This window comes from Thalassophryne amazonica, chromosome 19 (assembly GCF_902500255.1).
Source record: "Thalassophryne amazonica chromosome 19, fThaAma1.1, whole genome shotgun sequence".
Classification (NCBI taxonomy): domain Eukaryota; kingdom Metazoa; phylum Chordata; class Actinopteri; order Batrachoidiformes; family Batrachoididae; genus Thalassophryne; species Thalassophryne amazonica.
Window position 1 is genome coordinate 33,580,998 of NC_047121.1, and position 20,008 is coordinate 33,601,005.

General features: G+C 44.3%; 1 protein-coding gene across 1 annotated transcript in view; it reads left to right on the forward strand.

The window, feature by feature from the left end:
• The window catches only part of LOC117531884, a 29,278-nt gene extending 9,477 nt beyond the window's left edge, over positions 1-19,801 (forward strand). The window contains exons 5-14 of the mRNA XM_034195076.1: positions 903-1,012; positions 2,241-2,361; positions 3,678-3,816; positions 3,893-3,997; positions 4,069-4,158; positions 10,458-10,597; positions 12,342-12,425; positions 13,831-14,497; positions 19,407-19,498; positions 19,613-19,801. Of these exons, the coding sequence (XP_034050967.1) occupies positions 903-1,012; positions 2,241-2,361; positions 3,678-3,816; positions 3,893-3,997; positions 4,069-4,158; positions 10,458-10,597; positions 12,342-12,425; positions 13,831-14,497; positions 19,407-19,498; positions 19,613-19,712 (1,648 nt within the window). The 3' untranslated portion in view covers positions 19,713-19,801. The remainder of the gene's footprint in view (positions 1-902; positions 1,013-2,240; positions 2,362-3,677; positions 3,817-3,892; positions 3,998-4,068; positions 4,159-10,457; positions 10,598-12,341; positions 12,426-13,830; positions 14,498-19,406; positions 19,499-19,612) is intronic.
• The last annotated feature ends 207 nt before the right edge of the window (positions 19,802-20,008 follow it).

Genomic DNA, 20,008 nt, shown 5'->3' on the forward strand with positions numbered 1-20,008 from the left:
AGATGTGAAGAAATCATGAAAAACTGTGGTTATACAACTAAATACTAGTTTAGTGATTCACAGGATTGCTAAAAAAAGCAGTTTGAACATAATAGTTTTGAGTTTGTAGCGTCACTGGCAGATGCTAGGGGGTGTTCACAATAAGGGCTATGATGTTTCAGATGTCGGTGAACCTGCAGAAGATGATCCTTCTGCAGGTTCACCTACGGAAACCTTGTTATGACTTTTACTTCCTCTAGATAGTCAAGTTTGATCGTCTTCTCATCTTCTTCTTGGCTCATTTCATGCCACATGCAATTTTAAACACACCTGCTCCTAATTTCACTCATGCATGTGATGATAAGATTATACCCTGCAACAAACATGTCCAACAGGTGGCAGTGTTAAGCAGGACTACGGAAGATTGCATAATCAAAACAAAGATGAATTTTGGATTTATTGGGTTCATCAAAGTTAACCAGCATCTCATCAGTGCACTTTCATAATATGCTGGTTTAATTTGGTGAGTTCAAAGATGAAAGCATTTATTATTTCTGAGTTATCATGTTCACAAACTGGACTGTTATTTATTTACCTGTGCACTCACTGTGTTATACAGGGTACGTGCCTAGAAATAATTGAATATATGTTAAAAGAACTGAAAATAAATAATGCATCTTAATACTAAAATACCAGTATGTTTGTACAAATACTGTTGTGATTTTCACAGTTAAAATTTTATGAGTCACGTGGAATTCTTTCCCTTTCCAACTGGAAAAAAACCCCCAAATCAAAACAGAAAAACAGGTGGCACAAATGGCGTGGTTTATACACAGCATGTTTTATTTTTTTATTATATGCCAGGGAGTCTTGTAAAAGCTGCTGACAGACATTTTGCCATCTGTCCCTGTGTGCCGTGGCAGTGAGCCAGCAGAAGCAGGCGGTGCTGCTCCTCCGGCCGGGCTGTCCAGAGGAAAACTGCTCCTCCACTGTTTCCTGCAGGGCCTCAAAGCAGGACTGAGTGAAGGCATAGGTCAGTTCACACATCACTGTCACACCAACATCCAAATCGTCCAACCAGTGTTCACAGGCTTGATAGGCCGTTATTTTACCGGTAAATAACGGCATTAATGAGAACATGGAATAATGGAAAATTAATTAATTATTTAAACATCATCAAACAGTGACTGTCCAAATTGCTAAGAATGAAAGTGAAAAAAATAACTGGAAGTCTAAAAAAATTCTGAGGCACCTCAAAAACAAAAAAACAAATGCATAAATCCAGAAAGCTCGAACTGGAGTCCTGAAGTCCACTGCAACTTCAGTCAGGCTGGCAGTAGCTCAGCCACTTCCCGATGCGGGTGTTCCTCTTCGATCATCTCCACTATTTTCCCAGCAACTCGTCCTTGTGGCCCAACCCTCTCACAGTCCTCTCATGAATCTCTCACATTAGGAGTCTCAGTGAGTGCATTCAGAGGGTTGCATAACACCAGCGACTGCTCTGGGAGCATTATAGGAGAACTCTTGTTGCCTCGCCATCTTTGAACAGCTCAAAATTCTGGAACGGTGCCCTGTGACTGAAAAGAAGGAAGAGTGCCACCCAGCAAACGTTGCACAAAATCAAGCGATTTCCCTCACAATTGCCATTCACAGACTGTCACAGCCCAGTGAGATACGACTCTTAGCCATGTGTCAAAATTGCTAAAGTGATGGATTCGAGCACACTGTTGATTGTGACATGGTGAGGGTGCTTTGTTCCACTTATCTGATTATCTGGAGCTGATTGGCTGAGAAAACAAGACTCCATCATCCAGTTTAAAACAAAAACAATTTGAATGCTTACAGCTTTTTAGCACTTTTGTCAAGCTATAACATTTTGGCGCTGTGGTGCCTTTATACGGTTACAATCCAGCATGTAGGCGCCTCAGTGTTCTGACCCCCAGCAACTTGAGAATTCCAAGGGGACGCTCATGGGTCACATGGCTGCAGTGGCTAGATAGGAACTTTCAAGAGGTGGGGATGAACCAGTTGTTGGTCTGGTTGCTGTACAGGACCTGAGGCAGTTTTGTGGTGTGGTGGATGTGACAACAGGTAAAACTCACAACAAGTAAATCTTGATTGTTTTATTTCAATGCTATTGTGGGCAAGTACAGAGGAAAGTTACAAAAATTGTGTAACTGTCCAAATTACACACGTATATATATATATATATATATATATATATATACATACGTGTGTGTGTATTTATTTGTCTTGTCCAGATGCACGACATCAAGTGGCGATGCAGCTTCTCCATTCCGAGTGGGAATATGTATCAACTTTGAACCAGCTATATGACAAATACAAGACTCCACCAGTTCACCAGATGAGCCTAGAGCCATAGTAAGTGTTCCAGTGTGTGTGGAAGTGCACATAACTGCAGCCTGGTATTATAAAGGTTTTTTTTCTCTAAAATGGAGGGAAAAAAATTACATCTAAACAAATTTTCAGTGTATTAAAATGCAGTATGAGATTAAATTAATTGCACCAATTGGGATCAAATGTTGAGTTCATAAATTCTACAACACATAAGCTGTTATCTTTCCCATATTTCCACATAATCAAAAAAAATTTCACAGAATGTGTAAAAATAAAAGCCAAATAAATCAATTTACACTGTGCAGCCACATTTCTCAAGCTACTTTAGAGATGAGCAAAAACTGGCCACCAAGACCTGCCGTTAGCAACAAGGCTTCATACGATAGATGACTGAAAAGGTTTGAACTGACCAAGAAGAAGCCACAACTGAAATAATGTAATGCTTTGTTTTCCAACATAACCCCCATGTAAGTGCACCCACTTTATCCAGCGTGGCTGCAGTGTCTTAATACCGTTCTCATAGAAAGTCTTAATCTGGAGCTCGAGGAAGTCATCCGCTGCAAATATAATATCATTATTAGTCTTATAATTACTTATAATGGGGGAGATGATGGTTTCTTGGTTCAAATCCCAGCCTGACTGGAAAATCACTAACCGCCCTTGCTTCCCTCGCTTATCTTAACTACAGAAATCCCCTATTGCTCCCGGTGTGTAGTGAGCGCCTTGTATGGCAGCACCCTCACATCGGGGTGAATGTGAGGCATTATTGTGAAGCACTTTGAGCATCGGATGCAGATGGAAAAGCGCAATATAGATGCAGTCCGTTTATAATGAGTTCCAGTGAGAGTTCCATGAGTTCAATGACTTCCATGTTTGGAAATAGATGGAGGTCCAAAAGAGCCAAATCAGTTCCTTGCCAAATTCCAAAGGTGGGACGAAGTCACCATCAAGCCACTCTCAAGTCATGAATCGTCAAGTCTCAAGTCATAATGACCACCAATTGTTTGCATGCAATTAGCAATACAACTTCACAACTAACTTGAAAGTCCTGTCTGCCTTTATTTTATTTTACACGTTAAAAGATGCTAACGTAACTCATGACAGGAGGCTCAGTGGTCCTCACCTCTGTTTATCGGTACCCAAAATGTCAGAGCTGAATATGTAGTACTTAAGGTGTTATGGAAATTTTGTAGGCCTGCTGACTGACTCTATTAATTCTGTCCTTGCCCTGCTATTTAAACTAAATTTCAAAATGAATTTTAAATTCCTTTTACCATTTGAAAGGATATTTTGCCATTATACTATCATTGCAATGTGCCTTTATTTTCGTTGCGATCCAGCCAGACTTACCAGAAGATTGTGGAGCAGCTGTTGCAGCGACACTTACTGTTCAGAAACACTCTGCAGGAGCGATTATCTGCTGAACACTGGAAATCACTGGTTGGAGACATCCTGGTGCAGCTTATTGGACAAAACGATGTAAGCAAATGCAATTTATTCTGTCTTATGTCCTTTATGCTGAATATTTGCATTGATCCTGACTTGGGTTGTGCAGACAGCTTTTTCAGAGATGTATCTTGGCTACACGACTACATTGGCATCTTTCCTCTCACTGGAGTTTAACAGACTGAGCGATCTTGAGGAAACTCCCAACATCCAGGTAATGCAGCTGATTCAGCGTTAATGTCGTGGTGATTCATGCTGACGGTTGTTTTTGCTCTGTTCTCACAGAGTGGACAGATGGAGACGGAGGAAATGAAACTTCTCTCCCTGCTGTTGGCACCTGTCTCTCGTATTCACAGCTACCTGAGTCACATCCAGGTCAGTGGATGGTGGGTGAATGAGGCGTTACAGTGAGGAAAATAAGTGAACACCCTGTGGTTTTGCAAGTTCTCCCACTTAGAAATCATGGAGGGGTCTGAAATTTTCATCTTAGGTGCATGTCCACTGTGAGAGACATAATCTAAATAAAATCCAGAAATCACAATGTATGATTTTTTAATAATTTATTTGTATGTTCCTCCTGCAAATAAGTATTTGAACACCTACCAACCAGAAAGAATTCTGGCTCTCACAGACCTGTTCATTTTTCTTTAAGAAGCCCTCTTATTCTGTACTCTTTACCTGTATTAATTGCACCTGTTTGAACCTGTTACCTGTATAAAAGACACCTGTTCACACACTCAGTCAATCACACTCCAACCTGTCCACCATAGCCAACCAAAGAGCTGCCTAAGGACACCAGGAACAAAACTGTAGACCTGCACAAGGCTGGGATGGACTACAGGACAACAGGCAAGCAGCTTGGTAGAAGACAACAACTGTTATGATTATTTATTAGAAAGTGGAAGAAACACAAGATGACTGTCAATCTCCCTCAGTCTGGGATTCCATGCAAGATCTCACTTTGTGGGGTAAGGGTGATTCTGAGAAAGCTCAGAACTACACAGGAGGACTTGGTCAGTGACCTGAAGAGAGCTGGGACCACAGTCGCAAAGATTACATTAGTAACACATGATGCTGTCATGGTTTAAAATCCTGCAGGGCAGCAAGGTCCCCCTGCTCAAGCCAGCACATGTCCAGGCCCGTTTGAAGTTCACCAGTGACCATCTGGATGATCCAGAGGAGGCATGGGAGAAGGTCATGTGGTCAGATGAGACCAGAATAGAGCTTTTTGGAATCAACTCCATTTACCATGTTTAGAGGATGAGAACAACCCCAAGAAAACCATCCCGTGAAGCATGGGGGTGGAAATATCATACTCTGGGGGTGTTCTTCTGCAAAGGGGACAGGACGACTGCACCGTATTGAAGGGAGGATGGATGGGGTCATATATTGCGAGATTTTGGCAAACAACCTCCTTCTGTTGTGTGTGGGCCGCTGAAGAGGAGGTACTGCTGGCCCATCACCACCAGAGGGCGCCCTGCCTGGAGTGCGGGCTCCAGGCACCAGAGGGCGCCGCCGCCTGATGAGAGCAGCCAGGGTGACAGCTGTCACCCATTACTGGACACAGCTGACTTCACTCAGTACGGAGGTATATCAGCAGGACAGCGTCTCCACCTCAGTGCCGAGATATCACCTTGAGTTTCAGGTAATCACCTCTGCAACATATATCTGTGTTCAGATAAGTACTCACCTTTCCTGCTTCAGTGTGACAAGAGGTGGAGGCGGCTTTGCCCCTCTCATCTACCGGGTGCGGTCGCATCCCACCCTGTGTGTTTGTGTTCTTTCCCGCCAGCAGTACCGGATCCGACGAGCGGAGGCAGTGGCCACCTGGGAATTCGGGACTTGGCGGTTCCAGTACTTCTGGGTTTCGGTGGCAGAGGAGATCTGGGTGGTTCCGGTTCAACTAGGACGGACGTCTCCTACCTTCGGGCCTGCCCACAAGACACCAGCAGATTTCGGCTTACATCTCCAAATTGCTAATTGTTGTATCAGTTGTGCTATTTTCACAACAGTAAAACTTGTTCTTACTTTTCTCCATTGTCCGTTCACTGCGCCCCCTGTTGTGGGTCCGTGTACCTACACTTTCACAACAGGATATCTCGGCCAGCGTCATGGATCCCGAGGGGCGTCAACCGGCTGTTGAACGGCCACTGGAAGACCAAGACGTGGCGGAGGCTTCGGGAGGGGTAATCGGTGAGTTGCAGCGGATCCTCACCGCTTTCACCTCTCGGATCGATTTAATGACCGAGCAACACGTTCTCCTAAACCGCAGGGTGGAGGCTCTCGCCGCACAAGTGGAGGCACGCCCTTCGGGCGCCGCTGCGGCTCTCCCTCCCGAGGACCCTGCGCGCGAAAGTAACGTTCCACTGGTCGTTCAACGGTCCCTCCCTCCGTCCCCAGAAGCATACATAAGCCCTCCAGAACCGTACGGAGGCTGTGTGGAGACGTGCGCGGACTTTCTTATGCAGTGTTTGCTCGTCTTCGCTCAGCGTCCCGTGATGTACGCGACGGATGCTAGCAAAGTAGCTTATGTGATAAACCTGCTTCGCGGGGAGGCACGCGCTTGGGCTACAGCGCTCTGGGAGCAGAACTCTCGGCTCCTTCATACTTACGATGGGTTTGTACGGGAGCTCAGAACGGTGTTCGATCATCCCAACAGAGGAGAGTCCGCTTCAACCGCACTACTGTCCATGCGACAGGGACGTCGGAGCGCAGCTGCCTATGCAGTCGCCTTTCGCATCGCGGCGGCGAGATCCGGCTGGAATAGCACTGCCCTCCGCGCTGCCTTTGTAAACGGACTGTCTCTGGTCCTAAAAGAGCACCTGGTGGCTAAGGACGAACCGCGAGATTTAGATGGGCTCATTGATCTAGTCATACGACTCGACAACCGGTTAGAAGAACGCCGTCGGGAACGAGGCGAAGGGCGTGGCCAGGCACGCGTCGTCCCTCTCCCTTCCGGGTCCGATCGAGCTCCGCCCTCCCCACGCTCCTCTGTTCCTGCGCTCCGTGCGCTTACGGCTCCCCCTGCTGACGAAGCTATGGACACGAGCAGGGCAACATTTAGGGCACCTGGAGCACAAAGGAGGCGGGCCCACGGAGCTTGTTATGTTTGTGGCTCGAGTGAGCATATGGCAAACGACTGCCCCGAGCGGTTAAACTCCAACGCCCGCCCTTAGAGACTGGGCCAGGGGTGGGCCAAAACATTCACGTGGGACACACCCACATTGCTACACGACTCCCAGTCACAATCCTGTATGAGGATTCAACCCTGAAGGCCCCAGCACTGGTGGACACGGGCTCTGAGGGGAATCTGCTTGACAGCAGATGGGCCAGGGAGATAGGGCTCCCTCTGGTGGCTCTTACCTCGCCTGTGCAGGTTCGAGCACTAGATGGCTCCCTACTCCCACCAATCACGCATAAGACACCTCCAGTAACTCTGGTGGTGTCAGGTAACCACCGGGAGGTGATCGAGTTCTTCGTGACTCAGGCCACCTCCCGTGTGGTTTTAGGGTTTCCATGGATGCTTAAGCACAATCCCCGGATTGATTGGCCGTCCGGGGTAGTGGTGCAGTGGAGCGAAACCTGCCATCGGGAGTGTCTCGGTTCCTCGGTTCCTCCCGGCTCCCAAGCTAAGGAGGAGGTCCGAGTCCCGCCCAATCTGAAGGCGGTGCCAGCGGAGTACCATGACCTCGCTGACATGTTCAGCAAGGATCTGGCTCTCACGCTTCCTCCCCACCGCCCGTACGATTGTGCCATTGATTTGGTTCCAGGCAGTGAGTTCCCGTCCAGTAGGCTGTACAACCTCTCACGGCCGGAGCGCGAATCAATGGAGACCTACATCCGGGACTCATTAGCCGCCGGGTTGATCCGGAATTCCACCTCACCGATGGGCGCAGGTTTCTTTTTTGTGGGTAAAAAAGATGGCGGACTTCGTCCATGCATTGATTACAGGGGGTTGAACGAGATCACGGTCCGCAACCGATACCCGTTGCCCTTGTTGGATTCAGTGTTCACCCCCTTGCATGGAGCCAAGATTTTCACCAAGCTGGATCTTAGGAATGCGTATCATTTGGTTCGGATTCGGAAGGGAGACGAATGGAAGACGGCATTTAACACCCCCTTAGGTCATTTTGAGTACCTGGTCATGCCGTTCGGTCTCACTAATGCTCCCGCGACCTTCCAAGCGTTGGTAAACGATGTCTTGCGGGACTTCCTGCACCGGTTCGTCTTCGTATATCTAGACGATATACTCATCTTTTCCCCGGATCCTGAGACTCATGTCCAGCATGTCCGTCAGGTCCTGCAGCGGTTGTTGGAGAACCGTCTGTTTGTGAAGGGCGAGAAGTGTGAGTTCCACCGCACTTCTTTGTCCTTCCTGGGGTTTATCATCTCCTCTAACTCCGTCGCCCCGGATCCGGCCAAGGTTGCGGCGGTGAGAGATTGGCCCCAACCCACAAGCCGTAGGAAGCTGCAACAGTTCCTCGGCTTTGCTAATTTCTATAGGAGGTTCATTAAGGGCTACAGTCAGGTAGTTAGCCCCCTGACAGCTCTGACCTCTCCAAAAGTTCCCTTCACCTGGTCGGACCGGTGCGAGGTCACAACACCTTCCCTCAGTAAGAGCATTGAAGATGGGTCATGGCTGGGTCTTCCAGCATGACAATGACCCCAAACACACAGCCAGGGCAACTAAGGAGGCGCTCCATAAGAAGCATTTCAAGGTCCTGGAGTGGCCTGGCCAGTGTCCAGACCTGAACTCAATAGAAAATGTTTGGAGGGAGCTGAAACTCCAAACCTGAAAGATCTAGAGAAGATCTGTATGGAGGAATGGGCCAAAATCCCTGCTGCAGTGTGTGAAAACCTGGTGAAAAACTACAGGAAATGTTTGACCTTTGTAATTGCAAACAAAGGCTACTGTACCAAATATTAACATTGATTTTCACAGGTGTTCAAATACTTATTTGCAGCAGTAACATACAAATAAATTATAAAAAAAATCATACATTGCGATTTCTGGATTTTTTTTTTTTTTTTTTTAGATTATGTCTCTCACAGTGGACATGCACCTAAGATGAAAATTTCAGACCCCTCCATGATTTCTAAGTGGGAGAACTTGCAAAATCGCAGGGTGTTCAAATACTTATTTTCCTCACTGTACATCTCAGGATATGCTGTTCAAAAGAACACAGTGGTTTAACAGGGCAGCCATCCAGTACACCCAACATGCCTTTTATCCTGATGTGTCCCCGTCAAAGGAATAAGGAAGTAGCATTTCAACATTAAAATGGCTGCTCGTTCAATGGTTTTCCACTCCGCACAGGATGTCTCAGACTACTGGAGGTGTGGACGGGCACAGAAATATCTTGGTGCATCTTAAATCGACTCAGCAATAGTACCCGTGGTCATGACGACAGATGAAAATAGATACCATAGGGGCAATTTTGGGGTCAGCCTTCACTGACATACAAAATTTGGTAGAAACCACCAACAAGACCAGTCAAACTCCAGTGACTGACCTTGCCTGGGTAATTCCACAGCCCACCTAATTATGTGTCCTAAGTTTGGTGCAAATAGGAGTGTCAAAATTTAAAATTTGACCTTTGACCCCAATGATTGACCTTTGGCAAATTTGATCTTGCTTGGGCAATGCCAGAACTCATTTACATATATATGGGCCATGAATGGTGCAAATTTGAATGAAACTCCTAATGTTGACCTTTGACCCCAGTGACTTTGACTTTTGACAAACAAACCCTTTAAGGACAATTTAGGGGTTGACTGTCATCCACATATCAAGTTTGGTGAAACTCAGGTGTGGAAAGGTGGAAAGCAAGTGTGGTGGACCGTGTCCAAAACACCTCAGAGGAGCAAACACACACAAACATTTCTCACATTATGGTATTTTGTTGTACTGTATGAATAAATTTAGAATCATACTACTGAATCATATTGACCTACTACTACTATACTACTAGAATCATATTGACCCGTCGGCGCACCCAGAACTCTCCACGTGAAATTCTGCCTGAAGAGGAGGTTGAGCCGATGCACGAGCATGGCCAATATTATGTTTGTCAGATCGCACAGTTCAATAAAATGTCTGATTTCATTACAAATAAAAAGTTAATCACAAATAACTCACCTGTGTATGTTGGATTTTTGTCCTTTTTTTCATTTGATAAATGTCTTTCTTGTAATTTATTTTGATTTCAGGTGAGCATTTAGCTTTCTTCAAAAAAGGGGGGTGGGCTGATGCTGGGCCCCTCGGGCAAATACGATATATCTCAAATTGTATAGTTAAACAAGATAACATTAGCGTAATTATGTTGGACAATTTATGTTGGCTTTTCAAACTAAAATGACTTCAACCTAATTAAATATACAGTTAATGCCTGATAAAAGTCTTGGGTGACAGCAGGCTACCAACACATGGCTCCAACGTCTGGCCTGGAACATGTAGGTTCGGTTCAAACCCACAAAAAAAATCTCAGAATGACCGTAAAACCCTTGTAGACCCCATTTGTGAATGAATCTGTTAGGATGAGTGGTTCCTGCATGAGGTCCGATGTTTTAATGTGAGACACTATTTCATTTGAAGAGACTGAATGAATCAATAAAAGTCACATTTATCACAGATGGAACTAATCTGTTGTTTTGTTTTTTTTTAACAACCTCAGAACCTGTTGCAGTGGACGGGCAAGGAGCATCCTGACTGCAGCCTCCTGCTGGGCTCTGAGAAAGCCCTGAGGAGCGTTCTATCTCGGTGCCATGTGATCCTGGATGAAGATGTCCAATGGGAGGCAGGAGCTGGACAAAAGTTAGTGCATGGAGACAATAATGATCATACTGTGTGTAATATCAACTCCATATGTGCAGCATTCCAAAGAAGAACACTGATCATCATGTAAAGTTGTAAATGTTGTATGAATATCATATAACTTTTTTTTTTTGATAACTACCTCATAATTACCGCTATTGTACTTACTGTGCTTATCACACAGTGGTGTCAAAAGTACACACATTTGTTACTTAAGTAGAAGTATAGATACTGCAGTTTAAAAACACTCTGGTAAAAGTTGAAGTATCAACTTGACCTCTTTACTCAAGTAAAAGTGAAAAAGTATGTGCTCCAAAACCTACTTAAAGTATAAAAGTATAAAGTAACCTTTAAAAAAAAAAGGTAGATGCCACTATATGAATTGAAAGCTTAATTTAAAAACTGATTCATTCTACATGTGGCCCAAGACCCAAAACCCAAAATTACCCCCCAACACCACCTGCACAAAAATGTTTCAATTCTAGAAGCTCTGAAATGCAATCTGGGACTATTCCAGACAATAAACTGCAGTGAGTGCAGCATCCATTTAGTGAAGGGGGGAAAAACAACAACAACAAAAAAAACACAACTTTCCTTATTCAAATTCATTCTAGTAGTATTCTGCTCTTACTAGGATGTAGCAGTTTTCTAGTTTGGCAGATAGTTCTGGAGGAAATCACTGAAGAAATTAACACAATGAAAATATGGTTTGACCGAAACAAACTCATTAAATAAGACAGGGATGAAGTGGAGGTATAAGAATCACTAGGTGTTCACAGGAAACACTTATTTATTTATGTATGTATTTATTTACGTATGTTCATTGTTAGTTGCTTTTATATTTTCTGTTGTGTTTCTATTCAGGTTCTTTTTGCCTCTTTCTCTAGAATTGTATATAATAATCATTAGATTATTAATATATAAACAAAAATAAATTTAAGAAATATTACAATTTGAAAACAAATGCACTCGAACGTGATGAGAGCTGCAACTGCATAATGCTAAGTTTTAACATTGAAAATGCCATAGACATGCTAACGCGTTAGCATCGCTCCCGTTTTTAAGTTATAAAATACATCCATCAACTGTTTCAGAAGACCATAACAGGTCAGTTTAACATAGAAAAGATAAATAATACTCACATAAGTATGCTCTTTAGGGTTTTATCGGGGGAAAATTAAGCGAAAGAAAGAAAGAATAAACGAAGCAATGGTCGTAGCATTGCTTCAATCTGCGAACTACTGCTTCGATTGGTTCACGGTTCACAGCAAAGCCGTGCTGCAGAAAAGTTGATTACAGGCGCACATGACGTGAAATATATATATAAAAACATTAAACTGAAGCCAAAAGTAACGAGTCTGTATGTTTTAAAAATGTAAGGAATAGAAAGTACAGATACTTGTGTGAAAATGTAATGAGTAGAAGTCAGAAGTAGGCAGAAAAATAAGTAATGGAGTAAAGTATAGATACCTAAAAAGTGTACTTAAGTACAGTAACTTGACACCTCTGTTATCACATAACAGGTTACATATCTGATTATTTTATTTCTTTGCAAAGTCAAATACACTGTGGAGCAGCCGTTTATAAAGAAATTCTAACGAGGCTGCACTTTTTTTTCTTTAATAAAAATGTATTTAATTTATCAGCTGTACTCATCATTATCAGATTTTTTTAAACTCTTCCATACTTGATGCATGTGATTGCTCTTGTCATTCTGCAACTGCTGTGACACTGTGACTGTCAGACCGTCTGCAAACTGCTGCACGAGCTCCCAACAAACCGGAGAGGCTCTGCCCCGCAGAGAGGAAGCTGACCCTAAAACTCAGAGGTGAATGTCGCCCTCTACTGACAAAACAAACAAACAAACAAACAAACAAACAAAAAGACAGCAAACAAAGACTTAACACCTTTGATACCCCCCAGCTCAACATGCAATAAAGTTTAATAATACAAAACATTAAAATTTAACTACAGTTTCAGGAAATGCTGGGATTCAGTAATAAGGTAATAAGAAAAATATAAATAAAGATTTACCAATTTGTTTCATCTTCAACTGTTTCGCTTAGGGTTACCACAGCAAAAAATAAATAAATAAATAAATTATGCACCACGTGTCAATCTGGCACAAATTTAATGCTGGATCCCAAAAGACAACCCTGATTATAAGATGGCATCCCCCTCTCCCACCCCAAAACTTCCCTTTTTGGTCCAGACATATTTTCAGAACAAGACAAGTCTTTCAGAAGACCAAATCCATTTTGTTTGTTTTTTAAACAAAGAAATTGCTTTTGTTTGAAATTAATGCTAATAAAACTACATTTTATGGGTAGCCCCTCATTTCTCTTTTTTCAACCACACACTGCCATTTTTTAAAAAAAAACAACATTTTTAAGACTTTTTTTTTTTTGGCTTGCCATCTCCTAATATCAGATTGTATTTCTTGGCTGCTTGACAGTTTTTGATTACGCTGATGCATTTATCACCATGAGCTTAAGGATTCCACCATTACTTCTCCTCACTTGTTTAACTTGCCTGATGTTTGAGGTGCTCTGTTTTCAGGGCATTCATTGTCTCTCTCCATCATGCATCATTGTATGCTAGGTATCATAGTAGTTCCTCCTAAAGAATTGTTACACAGAAGATATTTATTTTGATAGCTTTTAATGCTTAGAACTCTTTATCATACAATATTTAGTATTTAGAAGGTTGTTCATTATCACTGTTTTATGAAAAACTATATCATAAACAAGACTGATAATATTGTATCATCTCCAAAAGTTGCTTGTACAAGTTAAATAAAACTAGAATTAGTACCAAAGTTGCACTCATGTTACTTTCAAATCCTCCTTTATTTCTGTTCATCACACTCAAAGCAAGTTGTCTGTCCGGTTGATAAGGATGCTGTAGACGGTGAATGCCTGCAGCAGAAATAGTCTTTAAAAAAAAAAAACCTCATACAGATGTTCTGCAGCTGGAGGTGAACTTAGATGACGTCCACTCTTTGGTTTCTATCGCTGCTGTGATGCACATGTGGTGCTGCTTCCAGCATTACCTTAGTTATTAGTTACATCTGCTCTCAGTGCTGCACGTGAACAACCGCATTAAATGCAGCCTCAGAGGGAAAAGTTATAAAGTCCTCAGAGAAATAAGATGGTGTTTCAGCCAGAACACCCATCTTTTGCACCACATCTTGTTGTTGTTGAGTCTTACAGCTCCTCTCTGTGTCGCCTCAGAGATGACCAGCAGCCCTCCAGCCTCACTAATGGGGCTGAAGGCTGCCTGTCTCTGCGTGTGGAGTGTTGGTCTTGCAGCCCAGTGAGAAGAAAGGCCCTCGAAAGAGGAGACCGAGCCCTTCTGAGCCAGCCGGCCCATGACTGCAGCCACCCCTGCTGCTCCCTCCTCAGTCCAGACACTCCAGGATGGGGAGAGACCAGCGACTCAGGCCAGGGAACCTTCAGCCAACCCACCGGGAAAAGCACAACTGATCTGGAGGCACTGCACATCAACCGCGAGGACTGTGAGACGGATCCTGATGACACGTCTGCCTTCGATTACTCCTCTGTCACCTCGTGCAGTCCCGAGGGCACGCTGTGCAGGGAGATGATCGGCAGCATCAGTGAGGAGGAAGAGGAGGACAGCCAGGTGCCAGTACTCCTTAAACCCTCATATAGCCAGCAGCCATCATCAGAGCCACCCAGAGAGAGAATGGTGTGTCTCAGGTGGCAGATCCCCAGACTGACCCCACACCCTCCTCTGAAGAACACTGCAGGGCCGTGCACAGATGTGACACCATGTGCAATCGGCTCCTATGGGAAGCGGGTGGTCAGTGTCAGGAAAGGCTCGCCTCCTCTGCATCCTAAAAGTGCCTTCAGGCCCATCTGGGACGACCCGTCCAAACAGGTATCTATTACAGCGCCTGTTACAGAATTCACCCACATTTACATGTTTTAATGACTTCATAATCATTGAATTATGTTCCTTAGGGCCACTGGCGTTTAGGAAGATTTCCGTATGAATTGCGCACAAAATTGGCTCATATTCGCCAAACATCTGCAATATCCATGAAACATGTTTGTATTAGTCGGCCGACACCCGCACACATCCACAGTTTTTTTGTTGCCAGGATGTTTGAGCTGCACAAAGTTGTGGTTGCGGATGACATCCGCCTTACATATCCAATACATACTGAAGCTATGCGCTGTATAGCCGCCGTTAGCCGCTGATATCCGCAACTGACGGGGATTTGCGGCTTGGCAGTGGACTGGTACAGTGTGTAAAACGGATATATAGCGTGCCAATCACGTCCACATCACGGACGAAAATAAGTTGTAGCGAGTGGCCACGGATTGTTGTGAGGCTGGGGGTGCCTGGCTGTCTTTTGTTTCTGTCTTTTGTTTTTCATTCCAGGTGGTGCGCGTTTAGGACTGAGTGGCTGTGTGGTTGAATTATCAGGACCTCACCCTGATTACCTGAGGCTGATCATGTGCAGCTCGTCAGGACTCACAGCTGTGGTGCATCTACACGGATTGGAGCATGGTGGCATTTAAGTCTGGAGTACACAGTGTGTATTTGCCAGAGACTTGACCTTGTGACCAGACGGGTGAGATCGTCGTCTTGAGAGCCATCTCATCATCACGGATGCAGAGAACGTCCAGGTTTGATGCATGGTCTGTGAAAGAGGAGGGGGGTGAGGTCTCACGCTCGTCAGCACACTTCCTGAGGTACGTTAGGTTTTGTGACTAACATAAGTACAGTCAGTAAATGTGGTGTCCCTCACACCTTATTATATTGAGCTGTTATGTTAGTCGTTTAATCAGCTTCCACTGCAGTTGAGTAATGTGAACTGGGTGTTCCATGCCTGCAGAGAGGGAAGCTGATTAGTGATTAAGCCAGGAAGTGTTTGCTGTTTATGTACACCTTTGAGTGGTCTCTCTGTGTGTGGAGTGTGGACTCACATGATGGTTTCTTCTTTCACAGACTCGGTTTGTCGCGGCCACCTGGGGGGTGTCGGCGGGGTCCTTGGGTCCAAACTGTTTCTGGCTCCGGACCGTTTGTGCAGCTGGGAGCGCACCGCAAATCCACCACGCCAGACCGCGCACTCATTTGTTGTCTTTTTTTACACATCACTGTTATGTCATTAAATTTTGTTATCCTTTGTACCGTGCTCTGCTTATTTTATACCGGGTCCTTCAAACGCTGGTCGGTTCTCCGTCCTGCATCCGACACATAACAGTAGTCTCTGGCCAAACATCACAGACCCAGCGGTAGCAGAGACGGTAACGCGCCGGGAAGGCGGCAGCAGACGTTCAGAAGTTATCCGGATCAGTTGCGGGTGCTCTCCGCCCGGATGGTGCGTGTTTGAGAACCCATTATCGAATACTGATTTGAGCTCTCTTGCAACCGTGTTCCTGTGTTTGTTGCCTTATCCATGGGTCGTGGTGGAGTGTGACTAGCGACGGCTTCGCGTCACACTTCGACCGGATAAGAGGTTTAAACGGGAGCTGCAAGAGTGTGTCTGTAATGGGTGAACGCGCACGGCGGAGCTCTGTGGCACAGGTCGCTGTGCTTCCTGTTGTTACAGTTGTAGCCCCGTTTCCCCGGGTAAAGATAGCTACTGCGTCTGTTGTGACAGCTCCGGCGTAATTTAGTTGAAACACATTTTGGTTGTGTGTTTGCACACAGCTGCGCACAGAAAAGCAGCATGAGTTGGTTTCTCTGTTACCAAAGGGTTTTTTTCATTTTTAGCACTCTGGCTCCCTCTGTTGGTGACTGAGTCACAGTACCGTTAATGCTCTTAAGATGGAACAGGTGTGTTCCATTTGTTTGAGCTTAACGGTATGAGTCACTTATTATTTTTGTGTTGGTTCATTTTTTGTGGGGTTTTTTTTAGTTGGTTTTTGTGTGGGATTTTTTTCACTATTAGTGTCTGGGGTCGTGCCCTTGCAGGCTGTCTGGAGCATAAACAGGACCCAAATAACTGTATGTTAGTCTGTTAGTCTTTCTTTTTATTTCTTTTGGTTTCACCTCCCAGGGTTTGATGGGACGGTCCTCTGGAGGGTGATGGGGGGGTAATTGGGTTGTTTTTCCTTTTTTCTTTTTTTTTTGTTATGCCCTCTCTTCTCCTCTGGCTCCAGCCGTGTGAGCCGTGTGTGTCAGTGTTGCTGGAGTGGTGCAGTTTGGTTATGCTGGGCGTTTCCCAGGTAACCTCTGCACCCGGGAGGGGGGGGGGGGGGGTTTGGGGTATTTTCTTTTTATTCCCTCTCTTCTCCTCTGGCTCCAGCCGTGTGAGCCGTAGGTTGTCGGCGTTGCTGGAGTGGTGCAGTTTGGTTACGCTGGGCGTTTCCCAGGTAACCTCTGCACCTGGAGGGGGGGGGGTGTTTTTTTTTTTTTGTTGATTCCCTGTTCCACCTCCGGCTTCAGCGCGCCTTTGAGCCGTCTGCCATCGGCGTGGCTGAGGTTTGGGGCAGTGGAATATACCCGCAGCTGGTGGCTGGTTTGGAAGTCGGAGGGGTGGCGCCATTTTGTGCCGTCTGCCATAACCCCTGTTCCACTCCTCCCGGTTGACTTCTGGGGTATAGTCATGGTTGGTGACGCTGGACGTGCTTCCAGTTTCCACTGCGCCGAGGGGGTGGGGCTGGGGTTGTTTTGTTTGTTTGTTTTTTTTTTCTCCTTCTGTTTTTCCCCCCAGTTTCCGCGGGTGGTTTGGTTGTTTGTGTTTGTTCTTTTTTGTTTTATGACTAATCAGACTGTAAACATGGTTGGACAAAGGCTGACCGCACAGGTTCAAGAACTCCTGGCCACACCTGTGCAAATTGACTGACAGAAACAAGAGCAAAGATGCAGTCAGAGGAGAAGATGTCAACCGTTCTGTTAGGAGAAGATTCTGTTGGAAGATGAATGCAGATACGGTTTCCAGCCATGGTCCCTGGAGGGGGGTGTTTCTCCTGGGCCAGGTTTGTGTGGTCGCCGGGAGGCTTCCCGTGAGGGTGGGGTGCTGTTGTGAGGCTGGGGGTGCCTGGCTGTCTTTTGTTTCTGTCTTTTGTTTTTCCTTCCAGGTGGTGCGCGTTTAGGACTGAGTGGCTGTGTGACTGAATTATCAGGACCTCACCCTGATTACCTGAGGCTGTCATTAAATTTTGTTATCCTTTGTACCGTGCTCTGCTTATTTTATACTGGGTCCTTCAAACGCTGGTCGGTTCTCCGTCCTGCGTCCGACACATAACACGGATAAAGCGTTTGTATTATGTCTGCTTTGCATCTGATTTGCGGACAATCTGCGAATGCATAACAAACAGAAATCGACATACCTGCCAGTCAGTGCCAGTCCAGCTGTGGAGACGTACAGATGTAGTTATGGATCCCCAAAGATGTAACAGCTGCTGCCATCCAACAACATACTGTAAATCCCCAGCTGCAGCGAAATCAACCGTGGACCTCGGTTCTCTTTCAGGAATTTTATTAAACTCCAACAAAAGGAAGAGTTGCTGTTACAGCTGCAACTCACGCTGAGCTCTCTCTGCATTCACAATACACCCATAATACTGCTGTGATAATCGCAATGCGCTGATCCATTTCCTCAATACATGCGTTATACATCCGTGAATGTTCATCATATATTCGCTATACATTATTAATATATCCATGATTCATACGGGGACATTTGTCATTTTTGGCCAGTTTTGTTGCGGAGGACAACGAACGCCGTAATTTGTATACTCAATTCATGCGCAATTAATCCTCTCCCCAGTGGGACTGGGCCTTTAGACTCAGAGTCAAAGAAATCTCAAATGCACAATGTAAATTAAAAAATATAAAATATTAGATGATATAAATGCCATTTTGAGAGCGAGAGGTACACAAAACATGAGTTACATTAATATGTAAGTATTGCACACTGAAGACATGGAACTGCAAATTACTGTCACTGAATTAGGAAAGCAGTTATCAAATAATCACAATAAAAAATTGAATAATACCTAAAATATAAGCGCTAAATTGTGAAATAATTATACATGTATTTTGTGATCAAATTTTATAAATAGGGAATCATGAAATAACAACTTGAATACACAGAGTAACAATATGCATGGTGGTTTTCTGAAATATTTCAAATTGTCACACAAAATGGACTGAATTATTTTGACATTTAGCCATATTTTATAATATCACTATTTATTCTTATTATTTCATAATTCCTTATTTACTCAATTAATTGTGAGCAATTAATCTTTAATGCATGTTCCATCACCTCACAAAAGGAATGAATATACAAAGAGTTTTTTAAGTGTTTTTTTTTTTTTTAGTAATAATATCTACATTTGAAGTTGTACTGTATGTTGTTTATGTGTCTGTCATTCATTGTGAATGTGTGTGTGTGTGGGGGGGGGGGGGGGGGTGCATGTTACCATGAACCAATGAGAATTCATCAATACATTCAATCAAAATTTATCCACTCATGAAGAGAAATTTGTTCTTCCAAGTCTCGGTTGCTACTTCTGATTCACGCACATGTGCTGTTGCTTGATTTTCATTCCCCTTCTCTCCAGTGTGTACCTTCACCTCAGTGTACTCCCGACTCTCACTGCAGATCATCTTCAAACATTATAGTCCACAAATAAGATAAAGTTATTACTGAAAATGATTCTCTTTTTTTTTTTTTTTTTACTTTTATCATTGAATAATTTGGTGACAAACAATCAATAAACAATAAATACAAAACAACACGTTTTCATGTCAATCAACATTTTCCATTGGGTTTATTGAATTCTGTCTCTCGCTGTGTGTGTTGTTGGACCAGATTGACTCAGCTGTAGAGAAGGACAACAGACAAGGATTCATCCCAGTTCAAACACCAGCACAGCCAAACTTCCACAGCTTCAACCAGAACAGAGAAAATCTCAGGTAAGAGCCTTCATCATGTGATGATGGCTGCAGTGTTCTACACAGTAATGGTAGACGTTGCAAAGCTTCCTGACAGAGTAAAAGTACTGATGGTGTTGTCCCTGCTGTCCTTAGATCAGGAGTGGCACCACAGCGAAGCAGTCACGCTGCTGTATGCAAAAGTGGATTGTGGGATGATAGTGAAGACAGCGAGGGACCCTGCAGCACCGTGTGACTCCTGCAGTCAACCACCAGCCAGGAGACACTTTTAACCAGAAATGAGTCACAACTTAAAAAAAAAAAAGAGTCACATCTATGTTGAATACAAACACTGATTAGTGACAGTGACATGAAAGACTTTGTTAAAGTTGAGCCACTTCATACTACAGGTGATTTTTTTTTTCACATCTTCAGGATTTCAGACTAAAACAGAAGCCAGGCCATCACCCCATTTCCCACTTGGAAATGTAAATGGATGAGCATGCCAACTATGAAAAGTATTATTTCTGAGAACCAGATCCAATGGATTAC